The sequence below is a fragment of the Oncorhynchus tshawytscha genome, linkage group LG02, assembly GCF_018296145.1.
Source record: "Oncorhynchus tshawytscha isolate Ot180627B linkage group LG02, Otsh_v2.0, whole genome shotgun sequence".
Taxonomy (NCBI): Eukaryota; Metazoa; Chordata; class Actinopteri; order Salmoniformes; family Salmonidae; genus Oncorhynchus; species Oncorhynchus tshawytscha.
The window spans coordinates 15378068-15394405 of record NC_056430.1 but is presented as its reverse complement, the minus strand read 5'-3'; the positions used below and the strand labels follow the sequence as shown (position 1 = coordinate 15394405).

Below are 16338 nucleotides of genomic sequence, written 5' to 3'. Positions count from 1 at the left end.
ACTTAAGTATATGCAATTGAGCCTATGTTCTACAGCAGGGCTATTCAACTTTTACGATACGAGGTCCAGAGCCTGCTAGTTTTCTGTTCTACATGATAATTAATTGCACACACCTGGTGTCCCAGGTCTAAATCAGTCCCGGATTAGAGGGGAACAACGAAAATAATGAAGTGGCTTAGATTCCGGATTTTCTGGAACCCGACATACCATGGCTATTGATAGGGAGATTTCTGCGGATGTGCGGGATTTTCTGGAACCCGACTTACCATGGCTATTGATAGGGAGATTTCTGCGGATGTTTCTTTTACATTGCTGGTTCTCAGAACTCCCACTGCCACTTCCCCCTCATTGACATGAAGGGGTAAAGACTTGATGTTGTACGCCCGACTAGCATCACTACTCTGGACGGTTCAGACTTAGAATATGTGGACAACTATAAATTCCTAGGTTTCTGGCTAGACTGTAAACTCTCCTTCCAGAGTCATATTAAGCATCTCCAATCCAAAATTAAATCTAGAATTGGCTTCCTATTTCGCAACAAAGCCACTGTCATGACGTTGGCCTCTTTGGGTATAGCAACCCCATCCCCCTCTCCCTGCCTCCCCCTTGCCTCCTTCAACTAGGCTGCTGTGGTCAGAGGTCGTAAATTCCTGAGAAGACCCTGCCACATGGACACACAGTATGGAGAGAGTAGATTTTCATGGAAAACAAAGGAAATCCTTCCACCTCACAGAACTCGAAGTACGAACAAATTTCATGTTCCGGAGAAAGTATAAAAGATCGGTGAAGAATCCAGCTACGAACTGGTCCGTTTGTCACAACTTGGGGAAGCTCATGGGAGACTGTCACGTTCTGACCTTTATTTCCTTTGTTTTTGTCATTATTTAGTATGGTCAGGGCGTGAGTTGGGGTGGGCAGTCTGTTTGTTTTTCTATGATTTGGGTATTTCTATGTTTCGGCCTAGTATGGTTCTCAATCAGAGGCAGGTGTCATTAGTTGTCTCTGATTGAGAATCATACTTAGGTAGCCTGGGTTGCACTGTTTGTTTGTGGGTGATTGTCTATGTTGATGGCTTGTTTCAGCGCAGCTCGCATTAGCTTCACGGTTGTTATTTTGTTTACTGTTTTTGTATAGTGTTCAGTGTTTTCTTTATTAAAATTCATGATGAACACGTATCACGCCGAATTTTGGTCCTCCGATCCTTCTCGCCTCTCCTCTTCAGATGAAGAGGAGGACGACCGTGACAGAGACGGTGTGGCAACATTACCATAATGCTGTTTATATAATAGCCTCAGATGTGAGGTTTACACCTAATTGTTGTATAAGATGAATGAGTGAGTATGATACTGTTTACACAATTTTACAATGTGATTTTGGACTGTTTAATGAAGGAAAACTCAAAAAGGGAATTGGATTTGAACTAAATCAGAGGACCGCCCCTGAGCCCAGTTAGGGTCAGACATCCTGGCACAGCCCTTTTCTGCCATTCTGAATAAAAACCCCACTCTGGTTTTTGATCAGCAGACCGAGCTTACCTCAATTACGAGATGGCTAAAGGTTGCAGACCATGTTTTTCTCCATTAGGAGGACAAGGGTTGTAGACCATTGCTGAATCTTTTAACCATACCACGTGGTTAAACTCTTAGACTATCGATGCCGACAGAATAAGAACAAGTCTTTGATATTAATTACTAGTCTGCAGCTAGGAATTCGGTATCATTGAACGTGAAGAACGACAACCGCCGAAACATTCATTATATAACAAATGTCACTCTGAACAATCCCCTCTAACCACAACCGAGAGAGGGAGAGACAGACAATTCTACAAAAGAAACAAACTTTTCACCAGCGATCAAGACGACACACTGAGCGTAAATATATTGATTGATTGCAATTGTTCCCGAATGAGTGAGCGTTCATGTGTAAAGGATTAGCATTTCAATTGTTATAATTATTAACTCTGTAGTGACTTCTCAGTCGACCCCCACTTCCCCTTTTGTCTAACAAGCCGCTATGCCGGTTTAGCCCACTAGGTCACATTCTCCTGTCATTTCATGTAACCACATTTACCTTGTTTGTTTATGCATTTCTGTGAATTACTTAGTTAGTAATAAATAAATGATTTAAGACAATTGATGTATGGATGACTCATAGTGAAGACTGGGTTCTTGCAGATAACCAACAATTTATGGCGTTTGGAATGAGACTAACGTGAGGTAAAGTAAATAATTCATTAATTCGAAGACTAATTGATCAGATAAAATATCTGAAAAGTTATTTTAGGAAATAACTTTCTAATCTGAATATTTTTCCTTGGTGCCCCGACTTCCTAGTAATTACGGTTACATGATTAATCAGTCTAATCGCGTAATAACTAATTACAGAGAATCTTTGATAAAAACTATCAGTCTTCAGTTAATGATAGTAAAGACACGACACCACCTTCACTCATGCTGCCAAAAATACCCTCGTAAAACTATCCTACCGATTCTTGACTTCAGCGAAGTCATTTACTAAATAGCATCCAACATTCTACTCAGCATATTGGATGCAGTCTATCACAGTGCCAAACCCACTGACTCCAGATTATCTATAAATCTTTGCTAGGTAAAGCTCCATCTTATCTCAGCTCACTGGTCACCATAGCAACACCCACCCGTAGCACGTGCTCCAGCAGGTATATTTCACTGGTCATCCCCAAATCCAACACCTCCTTTGGCCGCCTTTCCTTTAAGCATCAGCTGTCAGAGTAGTTTATAGATCGCTGCAGCTGTACACAGCCCATTTGTAAATAGCCCATCCAAGCAACTACCTACCTCATCCCATATTTGTTTTGTTTTTCTGTTCTTTTGCACACCAGTATTTCTACTTGCACCTCATCTGCACATCTATCACTCCAGTGTTAATTGCTAATGTAATTACTTCGCCTCTATGGCCTATTTATTGCCTTACCTCCTTACTTCATTTGCACACACTCCAGTTTAAAGATTTGTCTATTGTGTTATTGACTGTACATTTGTTTATCCCATGTGTAACTCTGTGTTGTTGTTTTTGTCGAACTGCTTTGCTTTATCTTGGCCAGGTTGCAGTTGTAAATGAGAACTTGTTCTCAACTGGCCTAACTGCTTTATTAAAGGTGAAATAAAAATAAATAAAGATATGGTCGACATGTTCGAACTATGCATTCCATGCCTCAACCACAATTTCATGTTATTTTTTCATGATGTAGCCTACATGTTGGTACAAACTTTGTTGTCTGTTGTAACAGTATACAAATAAAGTAAGGAATAATAGTGCACTGAGCGATGCAAAATTAACTCACCCAATGTCAGACTCTGGCTAGCGGTCCGGATATACAGTACCAGTCAAAAGTTTGGACACACCTACTCATTCAAGGGTTTTTCTTTATTTAGACTATTTTCTATGTTGTAGAATAATAGTGAAGACATCAAAACTATTAAATAACACAAATCAAGTCAGCCTGACTAACCGGTGTCTGTATGTAGCATCACTACTTTTATAGCCTCGCTACTGTTTTTCACTGTCTTTTTACTGTTGTTTCTATTTCTTTACTTACCTATGGTTCACCTAATACCACTATTGGTTAGAGCCTGTAAGTAAGCATTTCACTGTAAGGTTGTATTCGGCGCACATGACAAACAAACTTTGGGCCTCCCGGGTGGCGCAGTGGTTAATCAACCTTCGTCTCTCCCGAGCCCGTACAGGAGTTGTAGCGATGAGACAAGTTAGTAGCTACTAAACAATTGGACACCACGAAATTGGGGAGAAAACGGGGTAAAAAAGACAAAAAACCTTTGATTTGATGTAGTAACCAAAAAAAGTGTTAATCAAAACATATTTTATATTTGAGATTCTTCAAAGTAGCCACCCTTTGCCTTGATAACATCTTTGCACACCCTTGGCATTCTCTCCACCAGCTTCACCTGGAATACCTTTCCAACAGTCTTGAAGGAGTTCCCACATATGCTGAGCACTTGTTGGCTGCTTTTCCTTCACTCTGTGGTCCAACTCATCCCAAACCATCTCAATTGGGTTGAGGTCGGGTGATTGTGGAGGCCAGGTCATTTGATGCAGCACTCCATCACTTTCCTTCTTGGTCAAATAGCCCTTACACAGCCTGGAGGTGTGTTTTGGGTCATTGTCCTGTTGAAAAACAAATTAAAGTCCCACTCAGCGAAAACCAGATGGGATGGCGTATTGCTGCAGAATGCTGTGGTAGCCATGCTGGTTAAGTGTGCCTTGAATACTAAATAAATCACAGATAGTGTCACCAGCAAAGCAGCCCCACACCTTCACACCTCCTCCATGCTTCACGGTGGGAACCACGCAAGGGTAGATCATCCGTTCGACTACTCTGCGTCTCACAAAGACATGGCAGTTGGAACCAATAATCTTCAATTTGGACTCTTCAGATCAAAGGACATCTTTCCACCGGTCTAATGTCCATTACTTGTGTTTCTTGGCCCAAGCAAGTTTCTTCTTCTTATTGGCCAAAGCAAGTTTCTTATTATTATTTCTTCTTTTAGTAGTGGTTTCTTTGCAGTAATTCGACCATGAAGACCTGATTCACACAGCCTCCTCTGAACAGTTGATGTTGACATGTGTCTGTTACTTGAACTCTGTGAAGCATTTATTTGAGGTTGGTAACTCTAATGAACTGGTACTGAACTCTGGGTAACTCTGGGTCTTCCTTTCCTGTGGTGGTCCTCATGAGAGCCAGTTTCATCATAGCGCTTGATGGTTTTTGTGACTGTACTTGAAGAAACTTTCAAAGTTCTTAAAATGTTTTGCATTGACTGACCTTCATGTCTTAAAGTGATGATGAACTGTAGTTTCTCTTCACTTGTTTGAGCTGTTCTTGCCATAATATGGACTTGGTCTTTTACCAAATAGAGCTATCTTCTGTATACCAACCCTTAGCTTGTCACAACATAACTAATTGGCTCAAATGCATTAAGAAGGAAAGAAATTCCACAAATTAACTTTTAACAAGGCTCACCTGTTAATTGAAATGCATTCCAGGTGACTACCTCATGAAGCTTGTTGAGAGAATCCCAAGAGTGTGCAAAGCTGTCATCAAAGCAAAGGGTGGCTACTTTGAAGAATCTCAAATATAAAATATATTTAGATTGTTTAACACTTTTTTGGTTACTACATGATTCCATATGTGTTATTTAATAGTTTTGAAGACTTCACTATTATTCTACAATGAAGAAAATAGTCAAAATAAAGAAAAGGCCTGGAATGTAGGTGTGTCCAAACTTTTGACTGGTACCGTACATGCTCGGCTGCCTAGAACATTCAGCTGCCCAGAGGTGGAACAGCTAGGTAGTCTATTCATGTGGTACTTGCATGATCTTTGAGTGGTTAAAACACAGATCGTTTTTTGCCCCAGTGCAAAACTCAAGTGAGGAACTCTGGCTTGTGGCTACGATATGGCAGCAACTATAAAGATTAGCCTAAATGATCACACAAAAGGTTCATTGTTTTTGCTCCAATGCAATGTGTAGGGATTGTGTCCTGCTTGTGCAATTGCAATATCCGTTACAACAGACAGAGAAGGTTGTATAGCCTTCAACAACAACAAAAATGTGAATGTTTATTTAAATCGCTGCAGTTTTTTTTTATTCCAGCTGTTCAGGAGTATGAGGCAGAGATAGTCCACATCATCATGGTCCAGGAGAGGGTGAGCAAAGAGAGAAACGTAAAAGGGGAGAAACCTCTGAACTTGTAGCCAAGGCCCTGAATAAAAGCAGTGGAACAGGTTTCTAGGTCCATAGTTGAATTTGAGGGTTCTATAGTATTGAATCATAGCTCTTTTAAAGTTTCAGACTTGTCCTTTCATGTCAGCAGAATTGGGCCAGATTGATTAGTGACACAAGATACTATTTTTTGACCAACAAAAATGGCACAGACCACAAGCCTGACTGGTGTACAGTATGACATCTATACAACAATTTCAAAACTGCCCATTTAAGGTAACACAGCCCTCCCATGTTTCACAGCATTGAAATGACAAGTATGGACTGCTACTCATCTAACTAATGCTGTGAGTACTGTTCACAGTGTGAGAAACACATTATATCATATCGTTTATTTACAAGGGTCTAGCTGGCTCCAACTTCTAAGTTACAGATCTGGTGTGTGGCACAATCAAACATGGTTTCCAGACAATGTTTGCTCTGTTTGGGAACACAGAGTAGTTCAACTGAAAATTCTGTGAAAAATGTCCTGTTGTCAACAGTAATTCTTGAAAACTCAACCTATTCATAGAAAAAGCAACAAATCAATCAGTTTAATTTGGCAGTACGCCGACAGCAGTTCCACAATGCTCTTAATCAAGATTGTACCTTCCTCATCCACTTCTCTGAACTTGTTGTTTCTGAGTAGCTGTCTGACCATGCCCAACCAGCCCAGTCAGTTCTTAGTCACTGTGGGTACTGCGTAGCTGGTCCATTGACAAATCATCAACTCAGCCAGGTTGGACACGGAGAGGGCCGAGGGCTCTGATCAATATACCTGGTTTACTCAGTTTACTGAGAAAAAGGAGCGGTTTTGTTTTCCTGGCCCTGCGATGACAAACAGCAGGCTCAGTCGGTCAGAGACCACGATGCTAGTAAAGAGTCTGACGTATCATAGCCCTTCCTTCAGGCCTGACTGGATAGTGGCAAGCAGCCCTGTTTCCTTGTGTACAACTGAAATGATCCTAATACTGTGATTGCAGTCCACTCCACTGCATGTGCTCAGCTGACCCTCAATGTAAAAGTCCATTAGCAGAACCATTCCCAGCTCCCTGCAGTGGCACGGGCTGGTGTGGTGTACTCTGGGAACTCTGAACTGGTCTGAGGCCTACAGACGGCACCACATAATTAAAAGGGCAAGAAGAATTACATGTGGTGTTAAAACGAGTTCAGAGTGTAATCAGATTATAGATTATAACATGATTCCTAGATTACAGACCTGTAATCTAACTCTCTGATCTCGTATTTCAGAGAGCCTACAGTCATTCCCATTTCACACACCCAAATCCCTCTGGGACAATTAGTGTTTCAATTATTATGAAAAATATTAACGTTCATAATGTGGGGTAGGGGTATCATCGACATATTCCTCTGGCTCTAGTTTTATTTATCTTGAGTCCAGTTATATGGTCAAGTGATGCAAAAAAAGACTGAGTTAAGCTGCAGATGGCCAAGAACAGAGCAATACGCACGCACACGCACACACACACACACACACACACACACACACACACACACACACACTACATGTCTATGTATGTAAATTGTAAAGTCTTTAGTCTGTAATATATATTTTTGTTATGTTTCGGAACCCTGTAAGGTTAGCTGTCGCCATTGACGTCAGCTAATGGGGATCCTGATAAATCAAAAATCTAAATATCCTCTCTCATTCTACACATCTGCACACATAGGATTGCATGCTGGATAGCACAAATAAAACACATGACCAGACAGTCACTATTTGTCACAGCTGGCAATGTTATCTCTGTCACTTGTATGGGATGAGTTGTTTTACGGTCACAAGAGATCTTGCTAGAGGCTAGGGGGTAACATGTCACCATGTCCCAAAACAAATGGTTTTCCTGATAACACTAGGGGAGAGCTAGCTTAATGCCTTCTGTTGTGTTTCTAGGAAAGAGAGTAGAGCATTTGTTGATTTCAAAATAATAGGGTATTCACGTTCAATTAATCTTGGGCTATTAGTCTGGGGTGACCCAGGAGCTGAGAGTGAATTGTTTTTTAATGAACTCTGATGGCTTTACCTTTCTCTATCTTTGTTCTCAGCGAACAGGATAACATTGACCTCCATGTTATAATAACCTTTTCTGGAGACCAGGTAATTGAAGTTGATTGATTTGACTTTAAAAGTGGAAATATTAACTTCAAACTCAATCTTTCAACGGTCTGGGTTCTCTCAGGCTATAATAATGTTTGTTCTCCTACATCTCAAGTGGTCCCAAAATAGGGACAAGGGGCCTGTACTGACACTCATGAAATTAAATGTCATTTGCGTAGATTTGGTGGAGGAAGAATTTTTGGAGCCAGGGTCAGAACAGAGTAGAATAGGTTTGTCTTCATTTGAGGCTTGGAAAAACCCTGCTCTGGGATTTCCCAATGGTTCTGATGAGTCATAAGAACCTCAAGACAAGGAAACATTACAGGGCATGATTTCTATCATCTTTCTCTTAGTGTTTCAACTCATTCCTAACTCCCTCTCCTCTAGCTCCTCACACTAGTTCCCTGTCTTTTTCAGTCATTTCCTGAAGATACCAAGCAGAGGAATTTATATTTTGCTGAATGTGTGGCTGTCACACCTGGCCCCTGGCGTGACTGTACTGTCACACAAAGCAGCCCTGACAGCCAAACAGTCAGCTGCTGTCACTAAGCTGAATGTATGGCCACCTCCTATGGTCGTGACAGAATAACATTAAAGTTTCACACGGCACACACTTCAGGAAACAGCTGGTGGTATACACAACATAGTATAGGATAGGCTACAGGATAGTACAGTTTAGACTCCTCCACTTCCCACCAGGGCTAGCTGCCTCTGTTGCATGTCTTTTCATATGTATGAGTGTGTGCCAGACCATCCAATTACCACAGGGATAATGTCTGCATTGAGGAGTGGAGGCCCGTATGGAAATTGAGACGCTTAGTTCACTGAGAGATTCATCATGTTGTTCTCTCTCTTTCTCTCTCTCTATAATTTGCTGTATTGGCATGATGTAACAATGTACATATTGCCAAAGCTTACCTTGGAGATTTACAATATTAACATAATTAATAATGTTAATAAATATTGTCAACGGGATAACAGTAACAACAATCATCAAGGGTCAAAATAACCATACATTTAACAATAAGCATAGAGGACATATGCTGATTGGTTGGTTTGTCAGACACTGTCCCTCATATCTCTCTCTCTCTCCCAAATAATTGGGGAGTGCAAGTGCCGAGAAGACATCCACTCAGCTGTTGAACTGCAAGAGGCATTACAGAAATTGTGGAAAAGGGGAATGAAATAGGTAAGAACAGCTGGGAAACTATTTTAGAAAGGATAGACCTAAGGCTTACCTATAGGTCAATGTCTGACAAAGAAAAACATGTTGTTGAACAAGAGGGTAGGACCGAGAGATGAACCCTTTTTCCACCCTCCCATCAGTTTAGTATGACAGAGAAAGTGTAGATGAGGACAGGTTACACTGTTTTGTATATAACAGATGGATATGCACTTGATCTATCCTACAGTATCTCTCCTTTTAAAACTCTGTATTGGCCATGCATGAGATACTGCATGAAGGCGAGTTACCATGGATGGCGGCGATATTTTACACATGCCATCTACAGCGTTTACTAACACACAACCTGTGTGCCTCAGTTGATAGAGCAGGGCGCTCACAACGCCAAGAATCGTGGGTTTGATTCTTGCTGGGGCCACCCATACAAATAATTTATGCACGCATTATTGTAAGTTGCTCTCCAGCCTACTCAGATATTCCCTTGGATGTCTACAGTGTCCAAGAGAAGTGCCCCTACATTGTTCTGCAATCAAAAAATCCCTTTACACTGGACTTGGCTACACTTACACAGGGAAATGTACCTTGCTCATATCCTTTCTTGGCGCATGGCAGTGTTGACAAAATAAAAGTGACATTGACACTTAGTCAAAGCATTATATTTAATTTCCCTAAATACCTTTCCCTACCTCCAGATACCTGAGAAGACGATGAAGAAACAAATGAATTCACTCTCCATAATGCCATACGGCCAGTGCCAGCCCATCGCCAAATGTTTAGCTAGCTAGATAAACGTTAGCATATTCACTAGCTAGCAAAACATAGCTAGCTAGCTAAGGATACTGCACTAACTCGGCAGCTAACACAGACCCCTGTTTCATGCAAATAGATCCATTGTGATTTTATTATAATGTCAATACTAGCTACAGTGGTTAGACAAAATGTTTCTGTTTTAATGTAACTGCCCAGTGTTTACAGATTTCTATGAAATATGATTCCTTTTATTACAAATTGTCTCTATGGGGCAGAGAGAACATTTAACAGTTTTAGAATCTGTTTCCTGCAATTCTACAGTACACATTTTGCCATGGTTTATGTCATGGCTATCTGAGTGACTCAAACATTATATCAAAATCAATTCTCCCTCACTGTCTGTTTTTTATTCGGATGATTGTTAGTTCTCAAATATGATCTTATTAAAAATTATACAGCACCATTATCTTTTCTACATACTTTATATATGATTTTAGTCATTTAAGTTGACACTGAAAACATTATAGCATCCAGAACATCTTATTTTTATGGCAGCCATGATTTAGCAGCTGCGGCCCGCCTTTGCTAAATTTATTTAAGGGAAACACTGATAAATACTGTATATACTTCCAGAAAATATGCCTATTTTATGAAGATTACGCAAAGTCACGCATCTTCTATGAGCAGACGCTTTTTGGCTTGCGCTGATTGGGTTGTTTGTCTGGGATATCACTTATCTATTTTGCCCCACTCAATGGGGGTACCACAGGGTTCAATTCTCGGGCCAACTCTTTTCTCTGTATATATCAATGATGTCGCTCTTGCTGCGGGCGATTCCCTGATCCACCTCTACGCAGGCGACACCATTCTGTATACTTCTGGCCCTTCCTTGGACACTGTGCTAACTAACCTTCAAACAAGCTTCAATGCCATACAACACTCCTTCCGTGGCCTCCAACCACTCTTAAACGCTAGTAAAACCCAATGCATGCTTTTCAACCGTTCGCTGCCCGCACCCGCCCGCCCGACTAGCCTCACCACCCTCGATGGTTCCGACCTAGAATATGTGGACAAAATAAATACCTAGGTGTCTGGCTAGACTGTAAACTCTCCTTCCAGACTCATATTACTGACTATCCTACCTATGGCGACGTCATCTACAAAATAGCTTCCAAAACTCTACTCAGCAAACTGGATGCAGTCTATCACAATGCCATCCGTTTTGTTACCAAATCACCTTATACCACCCACCACTGCGTCCTGTATGCTCTAGTCGGCTGGCCCTTGTTACATATTTGTTGCCAGACCCAATGGCTCCAGGTCATCTATAAGTCTATGCTAGGTAAAGCTCCGCCTTATCTCAGTTCACTGGTCACGATAACAACACCCACCCGTAGCACACGTTCCAGCAGGTATATCTCACTGATCATCCCCAAAGCCAACACCTCATTTGGCCACCTTTCCTTCCAGTTATCTGCTGCCAGTGACTGGAACGAATTGCAAAAATCACTGAAGTTGGAGACTTTTATTTCCCTCACCAACTTTAAACACCAACTATCTGAGCAGCTAACCGATCGCTGCAGCTGTACATAGTCCATCTGTAAATAGCCCACCCAATTTACCTACCTCATCCCCATACTGTTTTTATTTTATTTACTTTTCTGCTCTTTTGCACACCAGTATCTCTACTTGCACATCATCATCTGCTCATTTATCACTCCAGTGTTAATCTGCTAAATTGTAATTATTCGCTCCTATGGCCTATTTATTGCCTACCTCCTCATGCCTTTTGCACACACTGTATATAGACTTTTTTTTTCTACTGTGTCACAGATTTCCTCCTCTTCGTCTGAAGAGGTGTAGCAAGGATCGGACCAATACGCAGCGTGGTAAGTGTCCATGTTTTAATAGAAAAGACTGAACATGACACAAATACAAAAGAACAAAGTGAAATGGAAACGAAACAGTCCCGTGTGGCACAAACACTGACACAGGAAACAATCACTCACAAAATACCCAGAGAATATGGCTGCCTAAATATGGTTCCCAATCAGAGACAACGATAAACACCTGCCTCCAATCTAGGAAACCATAAACCTACATAAACACCTAGATGGAAACAACCCCATGAATCTACAAAAAACCCTAGACAGTACAAACACCCTATATGAGACAAAAACACACATATCACCCATCTCACACCCCGACCTAACCAAAATAATAAAGAAAACAAAGAATACTAAGGTCAGGGCGTGACATATTGTGTCATTGACTTGTTTGTGTTATTGGCTTGTTTATTGTTTACTCCATGTGTAACTCTGTGTTGTTGTCTGTGTCACACTACTTTGCTTTATCTTGGCCAGGTCGCAGTTGCAAATGAGAACTTGTTCTCAACTAGCCTACCTGGTTAAATAAAGGTGAAATAAAAAATAAATCTGACTGTGTCCCTGTTGCACAGGCAATAACTGCTGCACAAGACTTTATGGGCAGAATCCCATCTGCAGAGAGCCTATTCAGTTCTTATCCACAGTGGCTATCTTCGTTTCCTATCATGTCTCCAGGTGTTAAGCCTGGTGGTGACATATGACTGTTTCTCAGTAAAATCTTTACCCAGATACTGTCAGAGTCGTGCAGGACACGTTGAATTTATTTTGTCAATGGATTTGTTGCGCTGCCAGACTCAGAAGAAGATGAAAATATGTGGTTTTCGGGCAATGGCTTTATGGGATAGCTAGCAACTTGTAAACAATTACCCATTCCTTTATGAGTACTAATTTAATAGTACTATTAAACAAATGTAATAGTTCAATAATTTTCTACAAAAAAACCTGAATATTGTGATGGTAATGAATTGTTTATGATGATAATTATTAGTTGGCTTAAGTCGCTAGCCAGCTACAGTATCTTCAACCTAGCCTACACTCTTAAGAATGCTGGGTTGTTCAGATGACCCAACTGCTGGGTTGCAGGCATTGGGTCACTTTGTTGGGTTGTTGCTGCTGAGTTATTGATGGAAAAATCTTCCTAAAAACTATATTTTGGTATTTTCTTCATTAGTCCGCTGTTGATACAGTCCCAACATGTTTTGCATGTCAGCAGTCAAGTTAATAAGATATTGGACTTTGAAGAAGCAAAGTGTCACTTGCCACATCATCATGATGATGCATTTTTAAATCAAATTATGCATTTTGGGTCATTGTGATGATGTGGCAAGTGAAACGCAAAAGGTTATACTCCTTTACTTCTAAGAGTGTAGGCTAGCCTATAGATGTGACAAGATGACCAGGTGATTTGCCTGAAAATCCATAGGACTACACTAGCCCCTTTCCTTTTTATGCCATAGCTTTTTTAGTTTCCAAGCAGCTCCCAAATGTAGGTCTTTCAACTTGGCCCATTTTCTGTGACCAAGCCAGTGTGTAAATGGAGGATTTCTATATTGAGGCACACCGTATTTCTTTCAGAACATTGGCTAAAAGGACCAGAGAGGTACTGTACAGCCAAGCAATGTCAGCAGAGGTTACTGTAATATATTTATGCCCATCCCAGGTCATAACAACTCCAGTGTGGTTCCCTCTGCAAACCGGGAACCTGTGCAAGTCGGGACCCTAAGCAATCGACTCCATATTTCCATAATTTATTTGGCTTTGTTTTGGGCACCTTGGACGGTTCCAATGTCAATCATATTGCAAATAGGCATTTTCAAAACCTCTGTGTTTTGTTCACAGTACTGTGATTGGTAGGAATGTGTGGCATCAATCATAATGCAAAATACTCATATTCACTAGAGGTGAATGTGTTGTTGTGAATCCAGCACTGCAGCTGGAAGGAGTGGGGCATTTTGCAGCCTACCAACAAATTAGAGTCTGAGATAAGAATCAGCAATAACAAGAAGGCTACCCAGGGTAGGCTAGGCCTAATACTGCTGTTGTGAACAACACAATACATTGATTCTATCTCTTTAGCCTTGCACAGTGACATCACATTAGTTTAGATTATTACATAAACACACTCCCCAATACACTGACTCTATCTCTTTAGCCTTGCACAGTGACATCACATTAGTTTAGATTATTATATAAACACACTCCCCAATACACTGATTCTATCTCTTTAGCCTTGCACAGTGACATCACATTAGTTTAGATTATTATATAAACACACTCCCCAATACACTGATTCTATCTCTTTAGCCTTGCACAGTGACATCACATTAGTTTAGATTATTATATAAACACACTCCCCAATACACTGATTCTATCTCTTTAGCCTTGCACAGTGACATCACATTAGTTTAGATTATTATATAAACACACTCCCCAATACACTGATTCTATCTCTTTAGCCTTGCACAGTGACATCACATTAGTTTAGATTATTACATAAACACACTCCCCAATACACTGACTCTATCTCTTTAGCCTTGCACAGTGACATCACATTAGTTTAGATTATTATATAAACACACTCCCCAATACACTGACTCTATCTCTTTAGCCTTGCACAGTGACATCACATTAGTTTAGATTATTACATTGTTTTGCTGAAGCCCAAAACCTTCATTTGTGTAAAAATGTGACTTAGAGGAGGTGAAGTGTTTACTACTTTCTGCCCCTGCTCAGTCAAATTCCTGATTGCAATGTCATACGCTCCAACATACATTACTATGCCTGTTTAACACAGCCTGTGTAATAATAAGTATGTAGCTACCTGTTCTGAACAAAATATTGACTGACTAATTCAGTGGTTCCCATTCCCAACCTTTTTCGGTTACTGTATGACCAACCAAATTTTACTCTGCCACGAGTACCCCTGGAGTACCACCTCATGAGCATTTTACCTCGTGTGCATTTAACCAGTAAGTCTATGGTCTCATCATTCTTCTCAAGTACCCCCTGTGGATAGGCCAAGTACCACCGCTGGGAACCAGTGATTTTCACCCAAACAGATACATGGCATATGCATTGTCACACAAGGAGAAGCAATTTAGGACCACATTGATGAATGAATACAACATCTCTGCTTGACCGAGAGCTATGTTGCACTAGGATAATTGCTTATTGTTCTTTGCTACAGTAATTATGTAATTTGTTCTAAGGCGTTGGCAGAGCAAGCTCAGCATCAACAGTCGACCACATAGCAGTCAACGCTCCGTAGAAAATAAACAATGCGTGCGTTGTGGGTTGATGCCTAGCAGACGCGCGGCGGATGGACACCCTACCGGTGCCAAAAGGCAAAGTGATGATGGCTTGTGATGCAGCCCATTAAGCTACCACTTATGATCAAAATTGTGGACAATTCTGTTTAAGAGTTTGAAGCACTCAACCTCGAAACAGAGCCCAACAAGGAACGTAAACCTACACTGGCTAGTCGTCCATTCGGACAAGCAAATTAGTAGAATAAACGGCATCCCATACCTAGTAAGAGCAGTTTCACCTCCCTTGCCGCCTTCTCTCCATCCTCGCGGAGATTTTTATCAATCATCTTTGATCTCTCCGCGGCCGCTTTATCTTCTGCACTTAATGTACAACCCATGTTTCCAAAAGCACGCGCGCACTGACGGCCGGCGCAAGGATTCTTGAAGGATTTCGTCTTGACTGCTGTTTGATACGCCAACAAAAAAGAAACGGTTATTCAAAATCCTTCCTGTCCTGTTCAAGAGACGTACGCGTGAAAATGTTGTAGTCTAGTTCAATCCAAATGGCACGCACAAATTGTCGTTATTCTGAGTGATATAAACAAATGTTCGGTCAATACCTAGCTATATCCTTTTGGTCGCAGAGCAATCTTCTTGGAGATGCTACTTCAAGGAATACCACTGAAAGTTGCAGTCAATTCTCAGGTGGCGTATACAAATTGGTTCTGTAGTATTGACCATTGGTAATAAATTCTGACAGTCGCACCGATATAAGCTAGTCAATCGTATTCCTCGTTCGTTCGTTTCTTTCGACCAAGTGAAGGTAGGTGGATTCAATCACATGGATGTGTTCCTAGCGAGCGACTGCGCTCCCAGACTCAACCGCGCAGTCAAGTGAACATATCCAGTGGAAATCCAGACAAACTGGCGCCCTTCAGCTGCCAACCTGCTGCTTGCCTTCTACGGGGATTTGTTGACACCCTTTCTGTGCTCAGTTGATATAATATATCAACATTGTGTGTCGTAGATTTAACAAATGGTTGATAGACCACTGTTGGTACGTTTTCTGCAGTAAATGGAGGCAAGATGAGCTGACAAGGTAAAATCTGTCGTTCTGCCCCTGAACAGGCAGTTAACCCACTGTTCCTAGGCCCTCATTGAAAATAAGAATTTGTTCTTAACTGACTTACCTAGTAAAATAAAAAATTAAATACATAGCCTAGTGCCAAATGCATCCTATCTATTTGAAACCCTGCTGTAAATGCCGTGATTTGCACGTCTCTTGTCTTATGGGAAATGTAGGCAATTCTGTAGTAGCCTACCTCAACTCCATGGAGTACACATACCTTTTAGTAAATGGTAATCAAATTCAACCACCGACTGTTTCCTTGTT

At 41.1% G+C, this 16338-nt stretch overlaps 1 protein-coding gene across 2 annotated transcripts in view; it reads right to left on the bottom strand.

Annotated features, from left to right (window-relative positions):
- The window catches only part of gnai2b (guanine nucleotide binding protein (G protein), alpha inhibiting activity polypeptide 2b), an 86337-nt gene extending 70281 nt beyond the window's left edge, over positions 1–16056 (bottom strand). Inside the window, exons 1-2 of one of the 2 annotated variants that reach the window (XM_024383068.2) lie at positions 15566–16056; positions 15226–15408 (exon numbers count right to left, since the gene is read on the bottom strand). In XM_024383068.2, the coding sequence (XP_024238836.1) occupies positions 15226–15343 (118 nt within the window). In that variant the 5' untranslated portion in view covers positions 15344–15408; positions 15566–16056. Of the gene's footprint in view, positions 1–15225 lie in introns of both variants that reach the window. The other variant, XM_024383059.2, reaches the window with a different exon arrangement.
- Between the last annotated feature and the right edge of the window lie 282 nt (positions 16057–16338).